This window comes from Centruroides sculpturatus, unplaced genomic scaffold, assembly GCF_000671375.1.
Source record: "Centruroides sculpturatus isolate CEXI.00-Female unplaced genomic scaffold, Cexi_2.0 scaffold579, whole genome shotgun sequence".
Lineage (NCBI taxonomy): Eukaryota > Metazoa > Arthropoda > Arachnida > Scorpiones > Buthidae > Centruroides > Centruroides sculpturatus.
Window position 1 is genome coordinate 477,743 of NW_019385005.1, and position 18,951 is coordinate 496,693.

General features: G+C 27.5%; 1 protein-coding gene across 1 annotated transcript in view; it reads left to right on the top strand.

Annotated features, from left to right (window-relative positions):
- The window catches only part of LOC111633284 (tolloid-like protein 1), a 33,647-nt gene extending 18,323 nt beyond the window's left edge, over positions 1-15,324 (top strand). Inside the window, exons 12-19 of the mRNA XM_023377821.1 lie at positions 1,323-1,526; positions 1,638-1,796; positions 2,844-3,030; positions 5,060-5,262; positions 5,466-5,750; positions 7,056-7,162; positions 11,526-11,999; positions 14,973-15,324. Of these exons, the coding sequence (XP_023233589.1) occupies positions 1,323-1,526; positions 1,638-1,796; positions 2,844-3,030; positions 5,060-5,262; positions 5,466-5,750; positions 7,056-7,162; positions 11,526-11,999; positions 14,973-15,191 (1,838 nt within the window). The 3' untranslated portion in view covers positions 15,192-15,324. The remainder of the gene's footprint in view (positions 1-1,322; positions 1,527-1,637; positions 1,797-2,843; positions 3,031-5,059; positions 5,263-5,465; positions 5,751-7,055; positions 7,163-11,525; positions 12,000-14,972) is intronic.
- The last annotated feature ends 3,627 nt before the right edge of the window (positions 15,325-18,951 follow it).

An 18,951-nucleotide genomic window follows, 5' to 3' on the forward strand; every position in this document is an offset into this window, starting at 1 on the left:
AAATCTCCGTAGCGTGTTGCCAGGCGGCAGAAAGCATATATATAATTATAATAAACTTACAATAAATTAAGTTAATATATAATTATATATACAGTAGCTAATTTATATATAATTAATATATAATTATATGTACAGTACCTAATTTATATATAATTTATATATAATACTAAACAGACGATAGCAAACTCAATTTAGCCGCTCCGTAGCGTGGCGCAGGGTCGGAGGTAAGTAGTTTGGCTGCTCATCCACTATTGGTCCAGACTCTATCAATCTTGTCGCGAAACGACGTTATAGGAGGTACTTTATACGAAAGTTTCTACAATTTTTTCGCTACGTTATAGGAATTGTCATTATAGGAACATACGTTATAGGGGGGTCGACTGTATATCAAAAATTAATTCAGAAATTACAGCTTCTGTAAACACTTTATAACTTTTTATGATCTTTAATTTGTAGTATATAGATTTTATATAAAACATCTTAAATTTTATATAAGAGTTAATAAAACTTAATTATTAATTACTGAAAATGCTAATGTTTTAAGGTTTTTCACTCTGGTTTGCAAAATTCTAAGGTTTATACCCTGATGATGGGCCAAAATGCCTGAAAGTGCTTTGTTGGGACTTATAATAAACTGCAAGACCTCCAATAAAGCAGGAAGTAATAAACGTTCATTAATGGTTAAAGTATATTTTTAATAGCTTATAAATTAACATAGTTATAAAAGTTAAACTAAAGGACATTTAAAGTTATTTAAGAACAAAATTTAAATGTAAGGTATATATTGTACAGTACATGGAAGAAAAAACTAAACATATTTAATAAAATCAATGCAACATAACTTTTAAAAATACTGCTATTTTTAAACTATGAATAAATAATTGTGTTTTTCATTAGTTTTCAGCATATGTAATATTTAAAGTTAATTTTAAACATTTATTATTTGAGTATTCAACTAAATGGCACCCACACAGATCATACACTTGACTATAAATCACTATGTAATAAAGTGAGCTCTTTGCCAAAGCAACTTGTAAACATTTTTTAATCCTCCTTTTGACTCCTTGATGGCAGATACAAAATAGCTGTTTAACTCACAAAGAAGGAGCTTATTTGTTTCACATCAACACTTTTTAAAGCCAAGATGCTTCAAAAAAAAAATAAATATGAAAATATCTGAAGATGAAACATCTAGACCTAGAGATTCCTTAATGAATTAAACAGCTACTGTGTTACTACTGTTTATGACTGAATAATAAATGCATATTAATAATTTTATATTCAATTTTAGTTAATGAAAAATTATTATATTATTCTTTCAGGTTGTAAATGGAAGAAGTCAAAAACGAATGGTACAATTTCAAGTCCTTATTATCCACATAATTATCCAAGAAATGCAAAATGCAAAATCAAAATTGCGGCACCTGAAAATTTTGTAGTAACAATAATAATTGATGATCTTACAATGGAAATAGATGAAAACTGTTCTTATGATAAATTAGAAATAAAAGATGGATTAACTCAAAGTAAGTTCTTATATTTAATAAAATATAACTGATAAGCTTCTTGTTTTTCAAGAAAGCTTTGAATAAATTCAAAATTTTTGATATTAAGAAGTATTACTTTTAATATTGTAGATTCATCATCCTTAGGATTATTTTGCGGAAGATTAAATGAAAGTAATAACTTAACTTCTACTGAAAATAATGTTTTGATTGAGTTCACAACAGACAATTTTGCAGAATTTTCAGGATTTGAACTACAGTATTGGATTCACAGAAAAGGAGAAGATTTTAGTTAGTATGGAATATTCATAAATTTCCTGTCTGAATTAAAACAGATATATTTATCATTAATAAATATATATTTTATTTTTTAATTATTTAATTATAACAAATTGATATTAGTTTAATATTAATTTAAATATGGGAATTTCCACATAAAACTTCTTTAGATACAAATTTTCAACAAAAACTCGGCCTTAAAAAAATCAGAATATATATTTATTAACTCTTGGAGATTCAAATCTCTGTCTCAGAATATAACAACAACTTAATATAACTTTACACATTTATATGGAGCTCAATCAATAAGACGAAAGGATCATAAATAACTGATCTTATTTTGTTAGTTTTCTGAAATGTTGGATTAAAATTTTAATTGTAATATGTTAAATCGATCAATTATAAGAATATTTTCAGAAATCTCTATATACAATAAGTATTATTGCATGCAAATGTGTAATAATTTACTTTTACTTAATGCATCCAGTTTTACTCACATTCAAGATATAAACCTGAAAACATACAAAGTGGACACAGTTCTTATTTGTGAGATTCACCTGAGTTTTCTTGTTAGAGAATATTTGATAAATTCAATGGATATAGACATGTGACAGTTTATTTTGGGATATTATGAAAGATAATTTCTCACTTCTGTCATACAACAGTTAAAGATTGTTCTAATGATTTTCAATTGTCAAATTAACAATGCATAAGCACTTTTTGGTTATTCTGCATATTGAAATTATCTAATTCTTTCATTTCTGTTCGTATATTCAATAAATTCTCTTTTCTGTCACAAATGATCATACTTAACCTTCCAGAATCCTTATTAAATAATCAATATTATCTGCTTGAAGTAATTAATCTCATTTAATTATCAATAATCTAATTTAACATATTTTGTTATACTTTACAATTATTTTTCCCAAAATTTATTAGCAAGACACTTATATATCCTATACATACAATTAACTGAGTAATACAAAAAAAAATGATGGTTTTAAATTTAAAAATTTATCTTGCTATTTTATATATAACTTTTTTAAATAACATTTTTAGAAATGACTGATGAAGATTTAGATTTAGAAGATCATATTCCAACAAAACCACCAAAACTGAAAAATAATTTACAAGATAAACCTTCTCCGGAAGTATTTTCTGAAATTCCACAAAACACAACAATAATAATAGGACAATCTGGTACCTTATTCTGCAAGCCAAAGGATCAGACGGCAAAAATACGGTGGTAAGAATGAAACAGAGTTATAAACTTTTTAATAATTTAAGCAACAAAATTACTAAATTGTTAATAATTTTGATTTAAATACTAAATTATTTTAATGTAGATTTGAAAACATCCAAATTTACTTTTTTCTATTGTAATTTATTTTTTATATAATGAAAAGCATTTAGACAATTATGATTATAGGCATACCCTGCTTTATAATGCTTCATTTTATGGCACTTTGCTGACATATTGTTTTTCAGTGCTTACCTTGCTCTGAAGGGGATTTTTAGGATTTATTTATTTACTTTTACTTTTGAATTGTTTTAGGCCTGGTGCTCTTGCACATTTAATAAATGGTAGGAGCTGTCCATAAATTACACAACACAGATGTGTATGGATGAATATGTAGTTAATCGTTATATGTTACAAGGGGGTGTGGGTGTTTTACAAAAATGTTATGTAATGCTAGGAATTTAAATTGACTGTTGTCATTAAATATGTAGGGATTAAGCTACTGGTAGTTTTTTCCAAATGGTGACAACTTCTCAGGTTTGGCTATTTCATTATCTGATTTGTCCAAAAAAGTTTTCCATAGCAAATTGTATTAGTTGTCACACTGCTTTATACTTTACACATGTAATTAATAAAATAATGTTTAGTACCCAATGCTGTATATTATTTCTTAGTACAATTAAGGGAATTGATTGAGGATATTCATTACATAATTTTGGGGGTGGGTATGTCAACAGCATTACAGAGGATAAGAGGGGTTGGATAGTAGTTGGAAAGTACAGTATAAAAATAGCATTATGTAATTTATGGAAAATCCTGTAGTGTAAATATGATTTTACACTTTCATATACTGTAATTAGCTTTAAGACAATATTTTCATTGTGCAATTTGGAACTCAACCTTCTTGTTAGTGAAGTAAAATCACATACCCTTTTAAAGATTTCTGTATAAAAACCATGTTTTGTCTAAGATCTACATCTTAGACAAAACATGGTTTTTACAAATATTGGTTACTTTTAAATTGCAATGCATCATGCAATTTAAATTTGTAAGCCATAATATACTAAAATAATGTTAACAAATAAAACCATACTTTTATACAAGAGATTTATTTATTTATGAACTTTTTAAGTTATTAGTTGATAACTTAAGCTGAAGATAGCTAAATATTTATGAGAAATATATGAAGTAAATATTTTTATTTTAACAGACAAATTATACCACTTCATTTCTAAAATGTGTACAATTATGGTCTTCACTTTATGATTTATTAACAAAGAAATCTGTAAAAAAGTTGATAATACATGAGTCAACAAATTTTCAACTTTAAAAATTTTAATATATCAAAATATTTGTTTAATTTTTCAAATAGATGTGAATAAAATGATGTCCATCAAGACTATACAAATATTTTTGAGTTTAATAATTGCATCTTCAGATCACACCATAAATTTTTTAGATTTAAAGTTATAATTCTTAAAAGCAAATCAATTTTTTATAAATTTACATATCCATTGAAAAAATTTCATCTAAACACCAGATCCCCACTTTATTACAATAAACTCTATTTAATATCTGTAGTTAATAATCTGTAATTAAATTATAATGTGAACTCAGTAATATATTGCTTTTTAATAATTCATTCCAAGACCTCTGAAGTCAAAATGTTTATCACAAAAACTTTAAAAAATGATTTCATCAGGAGTGTGTTTAGCTGCAATTCACACTAATGATTTGGTTGGTGCTAAGCATAAGCTTATAAAATGAATGTTTATTTTACATTAAACCTTATTTTATTATGGCAGTTCATTGTCACATGATTTGGCTATATGTTGAATCAATCATAAAGTGAGACAGACCCTCATTTGATATATATATATATATACTGATTTTTACAGCTATACCAAAAATCTTTAAAATATAAGTCAAGATTATATAAAAACTAGTATAAATAGTAAAAGTTAAATAATTTAGTCTTAATGTTTCGACTAAAAAATATTATAAAATAAGAATTTTTTTTATAATATTCATATAGGATGAAAGATGGTCAATTCTTAGGAGGACGTACACCAATACCAAGCGTTAGTATAGTAAACAATGGAACAATACTCTGGATTCATTCAATGTCTACAAATTTAAAAGGCCTTTATACATGTGCAGCTGTTACTCCTGATGGTGTGATGTATTATGTAAATACATCAGTCGAAATGAGATTGCAAACCGATGACTGCAGCATAAGTAATCCTTAATTATATTATTTATTTACAATTAACTAATTACAATATCTATATATATATTCTATTCAGAATAAATAGTAATAAATTATTAGTTCAAATATTAACTATTTGATATGACTTAAGTTTAAGTGAGAGAACACAGCTAACATAAATATCTAAGGTTATTCCATAATTATTAATAAAAATATATAATTTTGTTTTTAGATTTTAAACATAAACCTAAAAATATAACAATACGAGAAGGTGATTTTGATTTTGTTCAATGTTCTGCATCAAGACCAACAATGAAGGTTATTTGGAAAAGAAATGGAGAATTAATTATTCACTCTGAACATTATCAGCCAGTAAAAAATGGATTTCTTTTAATAAATAATGCAACTTCAAAACTAAGTGGTGTATATACATGTATTATTGAAGATAAAAATACTGGATGTCAAAATCAAGCATCAGCTTATGTTTATATTTCAAGAAAAATTAATATTGATAACGGTAGGTTTATTAATTTTATATTTGATATTATTATATCCAAACAATCAAGTTTGTTATTAAAACAAATTTGATTGTTTGGATTCTTCTATTTCTTTGTACTTGATTTATTTTTATAAATTTATCAAATGGAAGTAAAAAAACTTTCAAAATAATTCAAAATTTATTTAAAATGTTCATTCTTTCAGCTTATAGGAAATATGAAAGTCAATTTTACAAGAAATACTAAATTTAAGATTCTCTAAATTCTGTTTTACCTAGTTATTTCTTTTGTACTATCTTTAGCTAAGCATTATCATTGTCTAAAAAATATTTCAAAATGCATTGAAGAGAAGAAAGAAATTTTTTTAGTCAAAACTGTTTATTAGTATGGAACTAAATAAAAATCGTTTATAAATGTAGAATTAATTTAAAAATGCATAGTAAATTAACTTCTTGGATTTCAAACATTGAAAATTATCATTTTATATTCATAAATAATGTATAAAAAGATAAAACTTGAAATAATTTAACAGAAATATAAGAATATAAGTAAACAAATATTACAAATATGTATTAGTTATTTACTTGTAACTAAATTCCAGTGCTCTTTAATTATATGTGTGGAAGATTTGCTGAATGTTTGAACTTTTCCCATATCAATTTACTATGAAATAAAAGAAAATGGAATAATAATACTGAATAGATTGGTCTTAATATTATATTTTCAATATGATAATACTGTATTTGTTCTAATTAACAACACAACACACTGTCTATAGCTTTTTTCAGCTTGCAACTGCATAGTAGAATAAGTACTGTATAAATAATCTCCTCTATACACACTGTAAAATAAACGACTTACTTCTGCTGTAAACCAAAACAGTGCTTATTTCCAAATATTTTCACAAACGTTTTCGCAGTGTTCTAAGGAAACTCGTGCAATCATCGTGTTAAACTTGCGCATGCTCTGTAGATAGAAGGATCGCTTTTGGCTTCTCAAGTGTTGTAAATAAGAGTTTGCCATGCTACTCTTATTTACGACACTTAATAAGATAAGGATAGTTCATTCTTATTGTTTATACACTTGTCTTCTCTTGCTGTTTTATAGATATATATCACTTCCATCTAGTGCAAATGGTGTATTAGCTGTGTGGTGTATGATATCAATATATATATATATATATATATATATATTGCATATACTTTCATCTTCAAAATGCAATATTAAGACCAATCTATTCAGTATTATTATTATTATTATTATTATTTCCATTTCATATATATATAATGTGTGTGTGTATACATATGTGTAAATTTGTTTTTCAGTTTGTGGAAGACCTAAAATTGGACAACCAGATAAAAAGAAACCTCAGATTGATCTTGATAAAGTTGTAGGTGGTCATGAAGCAAAAAAAGGTGCTCATCCCTGGCAGGTATGAATTTACCATCATTTTAATATCATTATATAATAGTAAATAATATATTTAGTTTAGTTTTATTTGAAATGCCACAATTCAAATTAAAATCCAACAAATAAATATCCATGACCAAAGTGGAATTCAAACTCACAATCTGGCAGAGTAGAAACAATGTCTTAATGCAGTAATGCCAAAACTTTCTGATTGGCAGGCAAAATTATGCATAAACCATAAGTAGGTGGATCATAAATATTTTGTAGATTCTAAATTTATAAAAAAAGTATATCTATTCCTATCATGTATAAGTGATATATCAAATATGCTTGTGGATTAGATTTGGTCCAGGATCCATAGATTGAATTCCATTGCCTTAACATAATTGCCAATTAGTTCAGATTCTTCATGAAAGTTTACATTAATTATCAGTTAAAAATCTTTTATAACTGAAATATAGCTATATTCTATTATCCAAACATAATGTACTCCTCAAAATGATTCAAATATTGGAAAATTTTTCTTTTCAATTATTTCTTACAGAGAATATTATAACTTGTTCATAGTCCTTGCTAATATGCTACAAAAAGACATTTATCAACTCATGATTTTAGCAAGATATTAAATACTAAAAACTGCATTACTTTACTAACAAATAGTTAATAAGATATTCATCACATTATTGCTTATAGATATAAGTTTATATAGTACTCCCTATTGAGAATTGCATAGGAACTGCATTTTCTTTAATATGCAGTAGACAACAGTGATACTGTACAGAAACAGAACAACAAAGAAAATAACAAACCTTCTGTAATGAACTGTTAGGATAGAGCTTGTAAGATTAAAGTGAAATTTTATGCAATATGCAAAATAAATTATGTTAAAAGTACTTCAGTAACATTTTTAAATATTTAAAGCCCAAGCATTTTCAATTCCTTCTTGCTCATTTTGAAAAGCTTAATTACTTTTAAAAGAACAACATAAATAATTTAATGTAAGTTAGTATATTTATAATTTTATTTTTTTATCATCTACCAAAAGTAATTGGACATCCCTACTGTACCCTACAGAATTAATTCCTTTTATTGAAATACAGTAGAACCTCGATTATCCAGATTGTTCAAAATAAACAAAAATTGTACGAATTTGCTGATTTGCAATTGGCAAATTACAACACTGTTTATGTACGTGATGGAAGGCATAACATTTTTTGTTTCAACAACGTCTCACCCGGCACAGTGGTCGTAAACTCTTAAATTTATTTTGCGTCGTAATAAAAATATAACTTGACATACAAATAATTTATATTCAAATTACATCATTTCTATGACCAAGGGCGGCGTAAGGCATGGACGACGTGGGCCACCACCTATGCCTCGCGGTCCGAAGGGCCTCGCGCCTCGAAGGTTTATGCATTACTTAAAAGCCGTGAACGTGATGAAAAAATTTTACTCGTCATAAAACGATAAATAGTTTGTCAAATTTTTATTCATAAAAATGCAGTTTCAACTGCTTTTTATTTTATAAAATCCATCTGCTTGCACCACCAGAGGGCCTTTTAAACAATAGGTAGTCTGTCAGCGTTGGTCAGTAGTAGTCCAAATTCAATACGAGCGTTTGTTTCTTGAAAATTTGGTCACGATTTAAATACAGTATTTATTTTTAATATTACCGATATGTCATCGAAAAGAAAACGTGTTGTATTAACATTAAAAGACAAATTAAAATATTTGTTTCAATTATCCGGATTTTTCCTTATCCGGACTACCTTCATCCCCAATTAGTCCGGATAATCGAGGTTCTACTGTATATTGTTGCTACTATTCCAGATATAACTCTCTTAGATAACTTTTGCCAGTTTGTGCAATATAAGAAATAGTATATTCTTCCACTCTCCCTAGAACATGTTCAACAGTTCAGGGAGTGACATAAGATATGTTTTGCCTGTCCTCACTTGCTGCTTCTGTTCATCCAACAAATGTTCAATGGAACTGAAAGAATTCTGGGCCAGTATTCATTGAATCTTTCTCTCCTCCTACCAAACTAGGATGGTGGATGTGATGTAACGTCATGCATTGTTATCCTGGACTTAATAACCCTTGTCCCTGCAGACCATCAATGATATAGAGATCATTTCATTTTAGACAGGTATCCATGTTAAGGTTATCATGGATGATAACCAATGAAATTGTGCCTATTGGTCATCATCCATGCAGCCATCATTAGTAAAATGTCTACTAATATTCAACCAGTAGTTGCTACATAACCACTTGAACAGAAGAGAGTAAATCTGGATTTTTCACTCTGCAGCAGCTGTTCTCAACCTTTTTAGACTTGTGTCATACTTTATTTTGGCTGGTCCTGTAATATTTAATAATAAAGTAAAAGTAGTTGGTTCAGAAATGTGAGGTAAGGGCAGTCTTTGTCTACAGTTGGCAGAATCTGAGTGAATCTCTTTTGCTCCTTTCCCATGCAGGAACAAGTTTATGACGCTGTCAACATTTGCTGAAATGCAGTCTTGACACCGTTACAAATTCAAATTGCCAAAGAAAATAAACTAATGGTTGTAATGAACTATCAAAACATGTGCATTCTAGTAATGGCCTCCTCTCCCTGTAATCCCTTACGGATTAGTTTTTGCTCTCTTGCATTGTGCATCTGAGTGAACTTTTCAGCACACTCTCATATATAAGTATATAGTATGAAACAAAGGAGATAAAATGTTAAATTAAAAATAATAACTTACTCTCAGTTTATTCAAAAGTGTATTATAATAATTAATATGCTATAATAAAAACCTGATAAGTAAGATATAATCATTTACACAATTTGTAATTTTTAAAAACTATGTGCACAAATCACTTTCATTCATAGACAGAGATGAAAGTATCCTTAAATTAGCAATGATGGATTAAAATGAGACTATTTCCTCTGTCATCTTCAACTTTAATAGATGGAAATTGAAGAAATTAAACTAAATAAGACATCACATTTATTATTCATGAAAGCCCACAACTTCCACATGCAATCTTTCAAATCATTAAATGACAATTATTAAATTGATTTTTATTTACTGAGAAATATTTGGCAGAATCCGTTATTATCTTGATATATATGGGGCAACAAATGGCAAAACTTAAGTACAGTAGAACCTCGATTATCCGGACTAATTGGGGATGAAGGTAGTCCGGATAAGGAAAAATCCGGATAATCGAAACAAACACTTTAATTTGTCTTTTAATGATAATACAACACAATTTCTTTTCAATGACATATCGGTAATATTAAAAGTAAATACTGTATTTAAATCGTGACCAAATTTTCAAGAAACAAACGCTCGTATTGAATTTGGACTACTACTGACCAACGCTGACAGACTACCTATTGTTTAAAAGGCCCTCTGGTGGTGCAAGCAGATGGATTTTATAAAATAAAAAGCAGTTGAAACTGCATTTTTATGAATAAAAATTTGACAAACTATTTATCGTTTTATGACGAGTAAAATTTTTTCATCACGTTCACGGCTTTTAAGTAATGCATAAACCTTCGAGGCGCGAGACCCTTCGGACCGCGAGGCATAGGTGGTGGCCCACGTCGTCCATGCCTTACGCCGCCCTTGGTCATAGAAATGATGTAATTTGAATATAAATTATTTATAAATGTTATGTCAAGTTACATTTTTATTACTATGTAAAATATATTTAAGAGTTTACGACCACTATGCTGAGTGACACGTTGTTGAAACAAAAAAAGTTATGCATTCCATCACGTACATAAACAGTGTCGTAATTCACCAAGTGCAAATCAGCAAATTCATAAAATTTTTGTTTATTTTGAACAATCCGGATAATGGAGGTCCGGATAATGGAGGTTCTACTGTATTAAACATATATAATATCTGAGTTACACATTTAATTTTTTTGTTCAAAGAACAGTATACTCATATTTTTATTGGTATTACATTTATACAGGGAGAAATTTTAATAAACCAAATTTTCATTTATCAATTATTTCTCTAGATAAGAAAACAAAACTAACAATTTTTAAAATTACAATCACTTAATCTTGAGTTTCTCTTTAATCATCAAAGAGTTCACTGAAGTGAAATGTACAAATAGTTACACTTAATTCAAGAGGTAATGTGAAAGAAAAAAGCTTTTATTTATGTGGGAGTAAAAATGATAAGTATTAATGAATGGTAATGTATAAGACTATATTCCCTATACTTATACTTTAAGGGGAAATATAGAGAATATAGTCTTAAAATACTAGGTTACATTCACTCTCAAATTTTAAATATTAAGTTTATTAATGTATTAAGGATTAAATAATTATGATTATTAAAAAAAATATTCAATGTATACTTATTAATATTTTATAGGTAATTTTATGGGATCCAGTTCGTAAGACATTTTGTGGTGGAAGTCTACTGAATGAAAGATGGGTAGTAACAGCTGCTCACTGTTTTTATATGAAACGTATAAAACAGCCAATTGATAAAGACAGAATTGTCATAAAGTTGGGTAAACATGATCAGTATAATTCAGAAGAAGAAGAATTTATAACTGGAATTCAGAGTTATGTCATTCATCCAGGATATAATAGAGGAAATCATGATAATGATATTGCTCTTATTCAACTGATACATACTATTCAGTTTACTGATTATATAAGTCCCATATGCTTAGGAGATCAACAATTTGTAAATGATGTGTTTTTTGAAAAATCTTTATACATGGGCACTGTAACAGGATGGGGCCAATTAAAAGAAGGTGGAGCTCAGCCAAGATTTCTACAAGAACTTCGAATGCCAATTGTAAATTGGGATGTTTGTCGTCAATCCACAAACTATCGTGTAAGTTTTTTAAAGTAATTTTTTAATTTCACCAAATCAATTTATCTAATCATTGTACCTTCACTTAAATAACAATTAATAATAATTAGTTGCTATTGGCAAAGTGATAATTTAACAAAATTATGCAATACAGTTTATTACAGTCATTTCTCAAAAGTAAAAATTAAAATTTACAGATAGTATTAACAACTTAATATAACTTGGATACATAAGACTTGGAAAAGACTTAAGTAATCAGATGAATAGTTTATTTTTAAATAAATCTTAAGTTACATCATTGAAATTTTTTAACAAACAGAAATAAAGTATTAGTTTAAAAGCCTTTTATATTTAAAGAAACAGTAAAAAAAAAGTGTAATATAATCTGTTGATACAATTCTACCAAATGAGCTGAGCTCAGGATTTTGATTTACAGTTTTGTTCCTTATTCAGAGTTCTTTTTAATTCGAGGTAGTCTCAGTCCAATCTTCCCATCTATTTCAAATTATCAGGACTCTTACTATGTATCTTTTGCTAGAAATGATTTTCATTATTTCTATAATTTTAAAATATTATCCTTTAATACTTTTAGTAATTATCTTATTCTAAAAATTGTTTATAGTTCAAGTAGTTTTTATTTGAATGCTTTCATTTTAATAACAGAATAAATGTGTATCCATTATTATTAAGGATGCAATTTAATTTCAAAAATGGGTTTTGATGCAACACATTCCCAAAACAGCTCAGCTTTGCCAAATTGTACCCACTAAAAATACAGATTCTGTAATTTGCACTAAGAATAAGCTGAATAATCAATGCCACTTGGTAGCAGCATTTTGTAAAATGTACATACAGTCTTTAACTTTTAATATTGTCAATCTGTATATTATCTTTCTAGAATATACTGTAAATATTCTATTGAATTCAGACCACACAAGTTGAGTCAGTCTGTCCATTGAGTACTTTCATTTTCAAGCTAATCTTCAATGTATTTTGATCAGTTCCTACATCCACACTCCTACAAAATAGACAAAGTCAAGGCTGTGCCAGAAAAAAAGTCTTTTATCTCAAACTTAATTTGGATTATATCTTTCAAACAATGAAGTAGTGTTTTTAGACATTCGCTATATCCACAAAGAAACCTACTCTATTGTTGCATGTTAATTTCTGACTTCAATAATCAGTCCAAATGTAATTGAGAATTTTATGTCCATCTTTGGAGAACTTACTACTAAAAAACAGTTCTTGGAACACTTATTCACAACCAAGGATCAACAGTTAGAAGTTAACCAATAAGCATTCACATAATAAAAGTAAAGTGAATGGTAATTGGTTAACTTCTAACACTAAGTCTTGATCTTTGGTTGTGAATATGGACATACCACATAAGATTTGAAACATTACTTAAAATTTTAAGTCAATCTGACAACTTAAAAAATGTTTTTTTGACAGCATACCCTAATGGAACAAATTTATACAAAATTACTCTTAAAACTGTTTAATTGTGTCAAAAACATATACAAATTTGTATAAGTAAAATTTATAATTTAATATTCTTTTGTTTTTGCTTATCTGTATGTCCTTATGATATCAAAATTATACAAATCCAAAACTGTATTTCCTTTTTCTTTATCTGCATTGTCTTAACTAAAATAAAGGTACAAAGACAAGCTCCTGAATCCTTGTTATGAATGTACTAGAATAATGATATTGTTATCTTTTCTGTACATTTCGTATTCCTAACATCTCTAATCTTGTTTAGCTTTGTCTCAATTCATTGTAAGAGACTAGCCATTTTGTTTTTATTTTTACTTACCAGATTATATAAAATATTTAGCTTAAAATCATGACATTTTTTGTTGCCAAAAAAATGAACTGCAGGACTGGGAATTGATGAATAGTCACATAATTTTTGAACAAATGAGCAAGCCCATGTAGTAAGCAGGTGGCAAAGTCTCCTAGTGACATACAATAAGAAATATTTGTAAAAAAGTTGTTAGAAATTCAATTCCATTCAGACATTAGCAGGAGAATTCATAAAGTTGTCTTCTTCAGACTATCAGTGTTTTTTTAAACATTATATTATATTTAATAATTTTGTGTTCTAAAAGCTGTTCTTTATAATAATACATTTCCTTAAATATGGCCTTAATTTGTTAACATATTTATTCTCAAGTGTTTTTAAATTCACATGGATATTGATTGAAGATTGACAATGTTTGTTGGACAATGTCTATGATATGGGTCTTCCTTATCTAAAACATTAGATACTGATGATCAAATTGGTTAGTTTGTCAATTTCGGTATTAATACCTGCAATTGCTAGTTTAAAATAGTATTGGCAGTCTTACTATTAATAAGGAATAATCTTGGGAACGACGACTCAGGAGCTTGCCTTGAGTAATCACAGGAGTGATTACTGCTTATATAGAGTACACTAGCAGGAACTTTTTCCAGAGATTATATGACTACTGATCACCACTAAGGATGCAGAGAATCTTTGGAAAAAAGTTAAGGTTATCAGAAATGTAATGTTTTCTGAATATTACACAATGATAGACCAAATCAAGATATGTAAATAAAAACTACAAGGTGTGCATGCTTTGAATTAGAAAGATCTAAAATTCCTTTCTAACTCTTGAAAGTTTATATAGTCAAATTCATTGAAGCTGTAGTCCACTTAAATGTTCTACAGCTAAAATAACATTTTATTTTATGTGTATAATTACCAATTGTGTGTTTATTTTATTTTTCTTGTTTCATTTATGATTAACGATTTGAACATTTACTTCAAACTATTCTTTCCATTGTCCTGAAAATGATCTATATAAATGAGATGATAAAAAAAAATTAAACTTAAACTATCAATATTCTTGATTATCTTTTTTTACTTATATACTAAGTAATTTCATAAAATACAATATACAAAAATAGAGGGATGATAATTTTATTTTAAATTAATTAAATTTCTAATTTTTATTTATCATTATTTAGACAACCAGGAATATGTTTTGTGCTGGATATGCTGAAGAAATAATTGGAGATGCTTGTAAAGGAGACAGTGGTGGACCATTTATTACAGAACATCAAGGAATGTGGTACTTAATTGGTATAGTCAGTTGGGGTGAAGGATGTGGACGAAAGGGAAAATATGGTTTTTACACAAAAGTGGACAATTATCATCCATGGATTAAAGGAATTATTAATTTATAATATGCATTTCCTAATTAATTCTGTATTCATTACACTGTAAAAACAAAATTTGAAATAATTGAAGTACACTAAAGTATTAATAGAATAGCAAGTTTTGTTTCTTCAAGAAAATTAAAGTTTCATACATACTGTATATGTTCTTCACCTTAATTAATTACTAGGAAAAACAACAATTCATAATTCTAGTTAGTTTATATAAATTTAATACACACATACTTATAGATTTTCTTAGCCTGAAATAATTTGAATGCTAAACAGAAACAAAACTAAAATTCAAAATAATGCCTAAACTGAACTCTTATATTGTTTATATGAAAAATGTTTTAAATAATTATCACCTCAGATAATTTATCTCATTTGACAATTTTACCATCTTTTTTAACTACAAAAAGAATGTCTATTTAAAATTCTAGATATTAATATTAAATAAAAAACTAAACGAAAGTTATAGAAAAATGTATAATTTAATAATTCTATATAAAAGATATAATATAATACAATTTTATTACATTGTAATGTAATATTGATAAAAACATGTATCAGTTCTTCATATTATTGAAGATTCATTTTTTTTTATCAAATATGATATAATTACTTTAATTAGCTGCTTAAAACAATTTATTTATTTATTCTGAAAAAAAATTAGAATCTAGGCATATTAATAGATGTAATCAATTTGTGTTAATAAAAAAGTATTTATACCAAAATGTTGAAAATATAAGTAGCAAAAGCCACCCAATGACTTGCAAAGTTCAAATTGGCCCACTTATACAATGTATGCTTCATATTATAACCCTGAAAATAATAGGCTTTTTAATTAAAATTAATCCAACAATATTTTATTATATTAGAAACTGTTTTAAATTTTTAATATGTAAATTTAAAATCTTAAATATTGATTCCTTCATTAATAAGAAAAATTAAAACTAGTACAAATTTACGTTATTATATTTATGAATTAACAGACAATTACTTACATATTAATTTAATAAAATTAAATTTCTTACATAAAGTACACTGATACAGTTTATAGGATAAGATAACATTTTTGTCAATGACTGTATAAAAAAACTCTCTGAATAAAGGAGGGATTGGAAATGAATGATACTTTATTAGTGCAAACATACTGATAATGGTAATAAGCAATTACAACCTATGTTTTCCCATGAAATATTCTGTGACAGAGTTACCCCACAGATGTTGCAACTATGTTCCATATCCTTCAGTCTTTTAGGCTGATGTCCCACCTACCCTAAAATTCAAGAGACCAGACAGACCAAGCAAGTGTGGCAACATGCTTGGTCTGCCTAGTCTCTTGATGTCTCCATCATGTTGCCACACTTTGTGCTTGTCTCATGATCAGACAATTGTCCCTCTTGGTCTGTCTGCTCTCACACTGTAACACTTCACAATCAGGTCAGGTCAGAACAGCCTCCTCCTTTCTTTAGTCCAAAAATGTGATCTTTATACACAGCTGGTGCATTTGAGAATGTCTTTGTCATATAGGTATGCCTGGCATTTAATGCCTCCAAATTTTGAACCTTTCTATAGAATACTGGAATAGCAATTGTAAGGCACTCTAGTGACATGATCTGACATGCAATCAATATACAGCTGTATGCCATGTTCTGCAGTAATCAGGTAATTCTATCTCAATGCATAACTTTTTTTGTCAATAAGTGTATTATCAAAAACAAAAATTGTTGTTGTTTTGAGTTTTTCAATGAATGGATTCATTATTGAAATATTCAGTAGGCAATGTCACCATCAACATCATAATATTAAATAGCTACATCATTTCCTTAATTAAATAAATATCACTAATAAAAATAACAGTAAAGCCATTATTATATATTAATATTTTATATGAAAAATGCTATTGTAGTTTTGGCTATTTTATACTTGCTTTTTTAAAAAAATACTTGACAGAATAATAGTAAGATCATTTGAATGGTTATGGATTAAATATATAAAATAACTTGTCCTGACTGACTGACAGTGATTTGATTCATCATTGACCAGGAGCTGAACCTAAAGAGATGAAATTTGGTACACGGGGTACATCATGAAAATGCACACTAAGAAGGGAATGTTCGAAATTCCCCCCACGGGGGAGAGAGAAAGGATTAAAGTTTAATCTGAAGAAGGGCTTCTACTATTTTAGATGCAATTTTTTGTTTTCAACTATGTTTAGTCTTCATTGAGTACTTAGGTGTATTAAATTATAACATTTCAGACATTGTTATAAATATTTTTATATATTTCAATTTTTTAACCAAATGTTTGAACCGTTTTAAATTCAAATTTGTTATTGCATATTGGTTCGATTATAGAATGAATGTAAATGTTCCAGAAAATTGATCAAATTGAAAACAGTTTGCTTGATTCTCAGCAGTAGGTGTTATATAACAATTACTGTGGTTGTTGAAATACTGAATATAAATGATGTTTGCTTGCAAAATCTGCATGGGTGAAGTTGCGGGTAACAACTAGTATATTATAAAATTTATTTACTTCTGATTATATTTTGTTATTGAATAAATGGTGAGATAATTTAATTTTTTTTCTGTTTTTTGGTCATATTGCAACAAACTCAGAATTCTTGACCTTACATTATTTTATGCATAACTAAATAATTTTTCATGACTATCATGGTTAATTATCATTACTTTGCTAAACTTACAATCAAAATTATTATTCCATCTATTATAAAACAAATATTAACATATAGTAGTAATTGTTTTTCAGAAAATTGAAATGGAGTAAAGGTTAATTCATAAATATATACACTTCTCACAAACATTAATAGTTCAAAACTATGAGAAAGAGATGCACACACACTCATGCTCTTGGTTTAAAATAAAGTGGCTCATGTCTTTTGAGTGTAACTAAATCTTAAATGTAAAATGCTTTATTAAAATAAACATATTCTTATTTTTAAGTCAAAAAAGAAAAAGAACAATACAAACTAATGTATTTTGGAAACATCTCTAATTTTATCTTCAATACAGGGTTATTAAAAAAAAAACTTAATGGTTTCAAAAAATTACTCTGTTTATTGCAAACTAATACTAACATACAATGTAAGGTCATTTCTAGAAAAATTCTGAAAGTTTTTTTGAGACAAATGCTGTATGTTACTTCCTCGTAAACTTAAACCATTTTCTTCCTTTTTTTAAGGGCTCTCTATCTTTCAAACAATGAGATAAATTAATTACTTTACTTCATACTAGTAGCCCGGGTTGCCCCCTAGTGGGCGTTTTAGCAGTATTACAAATTCCTATGAGGCATGTTTAATTCACTTAATATATGAAAGTTGTGTGTGCTTAATTTTTAAAAGTTTGATGTACTTAATATATATAAATGTATACAACTCTTCATCTTAGAAACTAAACTTAAAAAATCAATACGCAAACAGCAAACAGTATTTGTACTGTACATGAGAAAGTGAAGCTATTCTTTACTGAAAATTGTTCAATAGAATTAATATAATTAAAAAATCAAGTATAAATATACACAAATCTTCATGTTAAAAAGTAATGTTAACAGATCAATACACAGCAAACAGTATTTCTGTATTACAGACTGAAGATATTCTTTAGCTGTATTCTGTATTCCATCATTTATCCCATCATAAAACTTCTGTATACACAACATTTTTGGTAAAAAAGTATTATTATTTGGAATCAATTTGCCTTGTTGTGTCATTTTGTCTTCTGTGTCGTTTTGCTTCTGCCTGCCTGTGCAACATTGCAGATCT